A 9,024-nucleotide genomic window follows, 5' to 3' on the forward strand; every position below is an offset into this window, starting at 1 on the left:
TCTCATTGGAGCCCCATAAATTTGCCAGAACTAACTGCAGGATGGGGTGTATCTGATCTGTCCCCAGCCCCAGTTTGCAGGTGGAGTAGGAAAAAGAGCCTCTTTCTATTGATGTTTAAAAAAAGCCCCAAAATGCTCAACAGACATTGGGGCTGTCTATAAAACTTGTCTCTGTGTTAAGACAAAGCAGGTGTTGCCTGTTTCTGCACAGCACCCCTGCCTTCCCTTGATGCCTTGCCTCTTTGAGGGGCAATTTATTGAAACTCAGTTTCATCTACATTGTGTGTGTGTGTGTGGTTGGGGGTCACAGTGTGATTCCCACGTAGTCCCCCTCATCTCTCTGTACGTCTTATTTTCTTTTTTCCTGGGTCCCTTTTGTTCTTCTTTTACTTGTGTGACCTCTTGGTACAATGAAAGCTCTGGACAGCAGAAGAAGCCATATNGGAAGAAACCATATTTCGTGTCCCAGGTCTAATATTAACTAAGTGTGCTACCTTATCTTTAAGCTTCACGTCTCAAATTTGCCAAATAAGATTGTAGGTCTTGCCATTACCTAATAAAAAAAAATCCCAGGATTTACATTTTTATGCCTTGCTGACATCTACCCCAATTGGCCCTTGGATACTACCTCTTAATTGATGAATAAACTGGAGTTAGTAAATGACCTCAGAAATGTCATTCCCTCCTAGTCGACTCAGCTGAACCAGCGGAGGGGGATCCAATGGGAGGGTGACCTGTCTGGATACTGCTACCTGCCATCCATCTGGAGCAGCTCCGGAAGATGCTGGCTCCAGCGGGTTCTCCTTTGGGCTCACTAGAGGGCGCCCTTCTCCCAAAGCCTTGTGGCAAGGCAGAGAGAATGTAGTAGGAACCCAGAGAAGTCCGCCGAGGACTCATGTTCCCCAAGCCTGGAAAAGCCATGGAATGTAATAGAAACAAGTTTAAAAAATAAAAAAAGAAAAAATTTATTTACAGCTCACTCTGGGAGACCTTTCCCCGGGGGCAGAAGTGCGGCACGTCTGAGGCCGCCTGCTTTTCCAAGTGCCTGTGGAGCAGTGACCCTCCTGGAGCTCTCCTGGCTGGAGCCCATATTGCTACACAGCCTGCATGGGGCCGAGGCCGGGTAGGAATCTGAGGTTGAATACCCACTCAAAGGTTAGTACTGATCGTGAAGTCCAGGGCTCCAATCTGCTTATGCAGTGGGTTGCTCAGGATGAGAGGCAAGCTCCCTTTCGCCTGGCTACCATAGTCCTTGACACCTCAGTCCAAGAAGGTGCGAAGCGTGCCGGGTTGAGAGTAGTGGAGACTCACCACCGCCACTCTGAGATGGAGGCACAGGATGCCTGCAGCCACACCCATGGAAAGANAGGTAGGAATCCGAGGTTGAATACCCCCTCAAAGGTTAGTACTGATCGTGAAGTCCAGGGCTCCAAACTGCTTATGCAGTGGGTTGCTCAGGATGAGAGGCAAGCTCCCTTTCGCCTGGCTACCATAGTCCTTGACACCTCAGTCCAAGAAGGNTTCGGTCCAAGAAGGTGCGAAGCGCGCCCGGTCGAGAGTAGTGGAGACTCACCACCGCCACTCCGAGAAGGAGGCACAGGATGCCTGCAGCCACACCCACGGAAAGACACAGGGTAGTCAGGGCTCCAGGCCAGAACCTGGCCTGCTCCCCTCCATCTCCTGGGGGCTACCCCTTGCATTTCTTCCCCCAACCCACATGGCAAAAAAACCTCTAATACGGAGTAGGTGATACCTGAGTGCACGTGCTAACTGGGGCAAGCCACTGAACCCTCAGAACCCCCTGGCCTCATCTGTAAAATGGGCATAACAGTGCCCGCTTCTAGGAACTATTAAGAGGAGCAAATTAGATAACATATGTGAACTCATTTTGTAAACGGGAAAAGATACCTCAGTATAAATCCCGTCCCCACCCCCAGCCTCCCGGAATCCACCCCTTGGTCCTCACCGGTGGCCAGGGTGATCCAAAAGGCGGCACCGTAGTGAGTGGTGAGCGTGGAGGAGCCGAGGCNATCTGTAAAATGGGCATAACAGTGCCCGCTTCTAGGAACTATTAAGAGGAGCAAATTAGATAACATATGTGAACTCATTTTGTAAACGGGAAAAGATACCTCAGTATAAATCCCGTCCCCACCCCCAGCCTCCCGGAATCCACCCCTTGGTCCTCACCGGTGGCCAGGGTGACCCAAAAGGCGGCACCGTAGTGAGTGGTGAGCGTGGAGGAGCCGAGGCGGAGCGGGCAGAGCGGCACGCTGGAGATGGAGGCGAAGGCGAAGATGGAGAAGAGCGTGAAGGCGCCGGTGGTCAGGAGAGCCAGGCCTCCGTAGAGCGGGACCGGCATGGAGAGCAGAGCATTGGATAGGAGCCAGAAGCAGAACGCCACCCTGTGGAGGAGACCCGCCGCACTGTGAGCTGGCTTTGCCCAGCCTCGCTTCCTCTGTGTCCCTACCCCAGAACGAAAGCCGGGGCTGGGAGGGCGAAGGCGCAGGGGAACCGTCCAGGGGAGTAGCCAACTCCCAGCCTTTGCNCGACTCCCAGCCTTTGCTGGGTCTCTCTGGGTTCCGACGGTCTGTGCGGACCTCAAGAGGCGGTATTTCTCCCTCCCCGCACTGTAGGGCTGCAACTATACCTCACCCTCCTCTGGCTCGCACGCCCCCGCCCAACACTCCCTCGCTCACACGTGCCTTCCCTCCCGCGCTCACCACAGCGTAGCGGAGGCATAGTGTCCCGCCAGGCGGTACTGGCGGTAGAGCCCGCAGGGGCTGCTCGGCGTGAACTTCTCCGCCAAGTAGAGAACTGGATCCCGCAGCCCCTTCTCCAGTGCTTTCGAGTACTCCTCGGCATAGTTCTCACCCAGACGCCAGTTGAAATGCTCGTTGTAGTCTATGGTTTCGTTCAGCTGCTGCACTGGGGTCCCTGCGAAGGGAGGGCGGCCGGGATCGTGGAGCTGCGCACCACCAGGGACGCCGCAACTAAGCTAGCGCGCGTAGGACAGGGGAGGTGTGAGAGACATGGGCTTGGCAGAGGTTGGGGAAAATACGGATCCTTGAGGACTAAAAGCTATTCGAGCCTGTGGGTTCTGAGATTTCCTCAGCTGCCCCTGCCACACTCCCCCAACCATGGGGTCTGCCAATCCAGAAGTTCACTTTGCCCCAGCCTCCTCACCTGTGAGTGAAATATTAANTAATATTAATTCCTTCCAGGCCGACATGGAGACCAACGTTAGCGCTGACTCGTGCTGAACTGAAGGCCTTGTAGGATGTGTTGGTGTTCATCCCACCCACTGACCATTGTGCGCTAAAGTGCACGGCTGTGGGGAGAGACACAGTGTGGGGGGGGGAGGGTCAGGGAGAGGATTGGGGAGAGTGGTGATGGCAGGTAGGACGCTGGGCAGAGAGATGGAGAGTCTAGGGGTCCAAGGTGGTATACATAGTAAGGGTGGAAGAGTGGGCACTAGAAAAAACTGAAGAATGGGAAAAGCAGGAAACAAACCCCAAATCTCCATTTCCCCAGGTGCCCTCCGCCCACATCCATCCTCACCCCAGGTTCTCTCCCCATCTGCTGCACCACACACTCACCCACAATTTCTGCGCCTATGAACAGACTGAGAAGAACTCTCACCAGCCAGAACCAGCGGTGCAGGAACAGGCACCCGGGTCAGGCCTGGTAACTCCCCAACTAGAGTCCCCAAGACCTCCCTTGACCCCATGCCACCTAGATCTTTAGTGCCCCTGCAACTGTCTCCTCTTGCCCTGCACTCTTTTCCCAGTTACATTCCTGATGTTTTGAAGCTAAAGTCTGTCTTGCTTTTTGTGCAAGTCCCTCTGAGCCACTGGCATTTCTGATGTTTTCCAGCCATGCACTACTGCCTCCCTAGCTCCATTCCCAGTCTACCCTGCAACCTGGCTCTCTGCCTGGTGTTGTCTCATCACCTTCACTCCCCCAGCTATCTGGCTCCCCAGTCCTGGTCTTGCCGGATACTCAAGTCACTACTATGATGAGGCTCAGTGAGTCCAGAAGTGCTAGGCAGGCTGGGGTCACCTCCCCCAGGAGAGGGCAGCCCCAGGGTCCTGTTGCCAAGTAGAGAAGGTGGGAATGCAGCCTCTCAGATATTCCTAGGTGCACCAGTTTCCCAAGGAAACCAACACAGATCAAGACTCAAGGGAAGCCAGGTACCCTTAGACTTGAAAAACAACTTAGGTTCTGGGAGAAGGGCAAGTCCAAGGAAAAGTCCTCAGTCTGCTACAACTTTGAATCCTGCATGGGAGTCCCTGAGTCCTTAGGATGGGAGCAACCATACAAATGCACCTCAACCCAGCACACCAGTGAAACAATCTCAGCTGCTGGTTTCTGTCCTCTTGGTCCACTGGTCATCACCTGAAGGTTGAGACTGGAGTGCAGCTACAGTCTGAGGAGAGGAGGGAGACTCCAGCAGCACGTGAAGACTAGAATTAGCCCCAGGATTACTGGACTGGGCACCCACTCTCCGCAGCAGCAGCCTCCTAGATGATCCAGGTGGGGTCGGTCTCTAGAATGTCTTATATAGGGCCTCCGTCTCTCCCAGTCCTTGGGCAGGGAGGGGTGCTTGCTTCACCAGACTTCCAGGTCTGCTCCACCTATGCTCCTCTGGTTCAACGTTTCATCTTACTATTCATGGAGGCCACTGTTAGAGTATTACCTGTCCTAGATCTTCCGTGACCCTCAGGCCCTAGCATCTAGCACCCCCCTTACCGATTGACCACGAATCCCAGGCAAGATGAGCAGGAAGCTGGCGGCCAAGGCCAAGAACACCAGAATGACGATGAGCAATGGGACGCTGAAGCCAGGGGGATGCCGGGGCTGGGGGTAGAAAGGCAGCTCACCATTCCACAGAGTCATGCTGCAACTGGGCTAAGCTGGGTCTGCTAGAGAGGGAAAAGTGCCAACCTGGCAACTGAGCCTGGTCCCACTTCTCTTTACCCGATCCCCTGCGTTCTTGAACAGGACTTAATGGGCTGGTCAAGTCTGAGTTCCTCAACTTGCCCCTAAGGAACCACAGCAGATGGTTGCCTTTAAGTGCTCTTGGTTGGCCCAGGCGGTGTTGCGTAGGCAGGAGAGAGGAATTATTTCTCACTGGCTATAGCCAGTTACTTTTGCAGCTCTGTAGTTCGCTCTGTGTTTGGAAGTGGTGCAGGACGTGGAGCCCTTTTATAGCAGCCTGGGAAGCTTGCTGGGTGGATGTCAGGGCTTGGCAGCTGGGTGTGGTTGGGAAGAGATCTTGCAAATAAGAGGCGGAGGCTGCTATGCAAATGAGGAGAGCCTGGCCTCCACAGCAAGAGATCGAGCCTCCTGTCCAGATGCGGACACCTGGCGCTGGTCTGACCTGAGTGGATACCAGGGCAGCTGGCCTTAGAGGATCCAGAGAAGAAGGTAAGAGTGCTGCTGGGGAGGCAAAGGATCTTCAGAACTGGGAGGGGTGGGGGGTGTTGGTAGTGCCATGTTGGGAAGATGGAGGCTGGGAGGAGGGCAGAGAAGCAGATTCCAAGAGGAAAGACTTCTGACCCCAGACGGGTTCCTAAACCAGAGGTTGGACAGAGTTCGGGGCTTGATCTNTGGGGCTTGATCTTTCCGTCCTTCCTGTCCATGTACAGGCATTCACAGTAAAGTAGGAGGGGCTGCAGGCCCTGGGTTCCCAGCTCACTAACTGCTTTCCCTTCCCTGTCTCCTCTAGAAGAAACAGTTACTGAGGGCATGGGGTTGGAGCTTGGAAGTTGAGAGTTGGAGGGGGGAGGGCATGCGGGAAATGCGAGGCTGGAAGTGAAGTTCTGCCTGGGACTGACAAACCCCAGAGGACTAGTGCATGTGTGGGGAGGTCCTTTGGCCAGTGTTAGTTTTTCCACCAGGTGGAAGGTTGGGACCAGTGTCAGTGCCTACCAGTCGTCCTGAAAAGAGTGGCATGTGGATGTGGGTCCTTGGTGATGCTTCTAAAACTTTGCTCCAGAAGTGAAAACAGCAGGCACCTCCTCCCTGGTGAGGGCTGTAAGCATGGGGGACACCAGCTCCTTGTCCCTCATTTTTTACCTCCCACCTTCCCGGCGGCAGGGTCAGCATGCTCTGAGCAAGGCCAGAGGCAGTGGTGCTCCTGGGAGCTCTGCTGACTGCATCTCTGGATCCAGCGGGTGAGTATCGGGTGCCCCTAGCTTCGGGATGCCACCCTATACCTCCTGAGGGTGGGGAAGAAACAGATGCAGGCAAGCTACAGGATCGGTCACAACGCAGCGCCGCTCAGTGAGCGGGAGAAGCTTGGGCGGAGGCCGTCGTGTCCCGGAGCGGTCGCAGGGAGGCTAGCGCTGAGCGGACCGCTCTCTGACCCGCAGGCGGCCGGGACTCACTCCCACTGTCCTGGGAAGTGCAGCGCTATGACGGCTGGTTCAACAACCTGAGGCATCACGAGCGTGGCGCAGCCGGTGCGTCCAGTGGCCCGGGTGGGGGTTGGGGGGCGGCTGGAGGAGGGCCGCGCGGCGGGAGACCCGGCGCGGAGAAGCGGAGAGAGGGAGAGAGCGCGCCGCTGGCCGCCGGCTGTCTGCGCAGCGAACTCCTACGCACACCTGGGCCCGCCAGTGAGGATGGGGATTTGAGGGAGAGGTTTGTGGGCTTGTTGCGGACCGGGTGCTCTGACAGAGCCCAGCTCCCTGCTTCCCACAGGCTTCCGACTGCAGCGCCTCGTGCCAGCCAATTACGCGGATGGCGTTTACCAGGCTCTGGCGGAGCCGCTGCTGCCCAACCCGCGCCTACTCAGCGACGCCGCCATGCGAGGCACCGCCGGGCAGCCATCCCTCCGCAACCGCACCGTGCTGGGGGTCTTCTTTGGTGAGAGCAAAGTGGGAGGACACCGGGGGTGAGCACTTAGCTCGGCGCCTGGGGAGAGGGACCCTGCGGCCCGTCTGCAAAAGCACAGGAGACGGACCCAAGACTCCCAGGCGCCTTCTCCTCCGCACTAAGCAACATTTCCAGCCCTTCTTTATCTCGAGGGATTTGGGAGTGTCCAGTCAGGGATATTTGCTTCTCTAATCTTTCTCTTACCCCTTACTCCAAACCTAGGAGTGTCATTGGACCTCCGTTGTAGCTCTAGGAGCTGAGTCCCCTGCCACGGCTCTTCTACCCGTATGGTTATATCCTCTTTCCTCCGAAGAGAAAGGGGGAGGCAAGATCTGTTGGAAGATGGGAATTGGTTTGGGGGAGCCCTTACATTTACTATATTATTTTGATTTTTACAACAACGTTATGAGGTGGGTGGAGAGAATACTGTATCCCCACTTTGAAAATTAGAAAAAAGACCCAGAGCTGGTGGCAGAGCTCGCACTCCAACATGTCTTTTGCCTCTTGAGAAACCTAGAGAAACTCCCTGCCCACCGGGAGTGCTTATTCTTACAAGATTGGCCCCCTTGGCTGCAGGCTACCATGTGCTCTCCGACCTGGTGAGTTTGGAGACCCCGGGATGCCCAGCCGAGTTTCTCAACATCCACATCCCGCCCGGGGACCCGGTGTTCGACCCCGACTGGCGCGGGGACGTGGTCCTCCCCTTCCAGAGGAGCCCCTGGGACCCTGAGACTGGACAGAGCCCCAGTAATCCCCGGGACCTGGTGAGACGAGACAGGCCGGGTCCCGGGTTCTGGGCCGGGCCGGGCGGGGAGAGACTCCCACCCCCTCGCCCACCGACACCCGCCTCCGCTACCCGACCCCCAGCTCACCCCCAGCTCACCCACGTGGTGCCCCCGCAGACCAACGAGGTGACGGGCTGGCTGGACGGCAGCGCCATCTATGGCTCCTCGCACTGGTGGAGCGACGCGCTGCGGAGCTTCTCCGGCGGGCAGCTGGCGTCGGGGCCCGACCCCGCCTTCCCCCTCAACGCGCAAAGCCCCCCGCTCATGTGGACGGCGCCCGACTCCGCCACAGGACAGCGCGGGCCTGGGGGGGCTGCACGGTGAGGCGGCGGGGCGGGGCGGGCTGCGGGCGGCCAAGTTGCGCTGCCAGCGGTCACGCCGCCGCTCATCTCCTCCCCTGCGGCCCCCCGTCGCGTGCAGCTTTCGGGGCGGAGCGAGGGAACCGCGACCCCTTCCTGCAGGCGCTGGGACTGCTGTGGTGCCGCTACCACAACCTGTGCGCGCAGCGGCTGGCCCGCGAGCACCCGCAAGGGGGGGACGAGGAGCTGTTCCAGCACGCGCGCAAAAAGGTCATCGCCACCTACCAGGTCAGTCACTGGGCCTCTCTCCGTCCTCCCTCCCCTCCTTCCGCCCCCCCTCCCCCAGGCTGCTGCGCGGGAGACTCCGCTGCCCGGCAGAGCCCTCCTCCTGGAACAAGCAGCCCCCAGAAAGGTCCTTTTCCAGGAGGACACTGCTCCCCAGAACTGGAGCTAGCGTCTAGGAATGGACCCCGAAGATGAGGAGCAGGCGAAGGGCTATCATACACGAGACTGGGCTGTGGTTATTAGTTATTAGCCCACTCCTATCCCATGTTCCTAGTGGGGCACAGGCCTCCGCACCTGTCCTGTAGCAGTTGCCCCCTTCGTGACTGCCCCTGCCTGGCCCTCGTCTCCACCTAAGCCTTCCTTGGGCTCAGACCCCTCCCAGCGTGGCTGCTCCAGCACTTGCCTCCCTTTTGCCCTCTCTTGACCCTCAGAACATCGTTCTGTATGAGTGGCTGCCCAGCTTCCTGCAGAAAACACCCCCCAAGTATGCAGGTGAGGGGATGGGGAAGGAGAATGGGAGAGCTAGCAGGAGATTTTTGGGGCAGGGGGAAGGGGTGTGTGGGGGGAGGAGGCTGGGTGGTTTAAGGGCTGTTACTATCCTCCCTCTTCTCCCCTTCCCCCAGGACACAGCCCTTTCCTGGACCCCAGCATCTCCCCAGAGTTCCTGGCCACTTCTGAGCAATTCTTCTNTTCCACAGAGTTCCTGGTGGCCTCTGAGCAATTCTTCTCCACCATGGTGCCTCCCGGGGTCTACATGAGGTGAGGGAGGGGTTGGCAGT

The 9,024-nt window shown here is 57.5% G+C and overlaps 2 protein-coding genes across 2 annotated transcripts; one reads left to right on the plus strand and one right to left on the minus strand.

Annotated features, from left to right (window-relative positions):
- Window positions 1-1,490: 1,490 nt before the first annotated feature.
- Window positions 1,491-5,231, minus strand: LOC117798071 (dual oxidase maturation factor 2-like; the record flags this gene model as incomplete). Its single annotated transcript, XM_034650491.1, is given in 6 exon segments — window positions 1,491-1,605; window positions 2,188-2,402; window positions 2,721-2,943; window positions 3,203-3,328; window positions 3,597-3,681; window positions 4,750-5,231. Coding segments are annotated over 6 exon segments (911 nt in total), but the record flags the coding sequence as incomplete, so codon positions are not given.
- Window positions 5,232-5,304: 73 nt separating this feature from the next.
- On the plus strand, window positions 5,305-8,933 carry LOC109488761 (dual oxidase 1-like). The gene is made up of 9 exons (XM_034650492.1): window positions 5,305-5,427; window positions 6,100-6,176; window positions 6,375-6,464; window positions 6,703-6,867; window positions 7,453-7,640; window positions 7,779-7,981; window positions 8,082-8,248; window positions 8,677-8,737; window positions 8,869-8,933. Exons 4-8 carry the CDS (start codon window positions 6,807-6,809, stop codon window positions 8,691-8,693), a joined length of 636 nt encoding a protein of 211 aa, XP_034506383.1. The 5' UTR covers window positions 5,305-5,427; window positions 6,100-6,176; window positions 6,375-6,464; window positions 6,703-6,806; the 3' UTR covers window positions 8,694-8,737; window positions 8,869-8,933.
- Window positions 8,934-9,024: the final 91 nt, after the last annotated feature.

The sequence above is a fragment of the Ailuropoda melanoleuca genome, unplaced genomic scaffold, assembly GCF_002007445.2.
Source record: "Ailuropoda melanoleuca isolate Jingjing unplaced genomic scaffold, ASM200744v2 unplaced-scaffold2398, whole genome shotgun sequence".
Taxonomy (NCBI): Eukaryota; Metazoa; Chordata; class Mammalia; order Carnivora; family Ursidae; genus Ailuropoda; species Ailuropoda melanoleuca.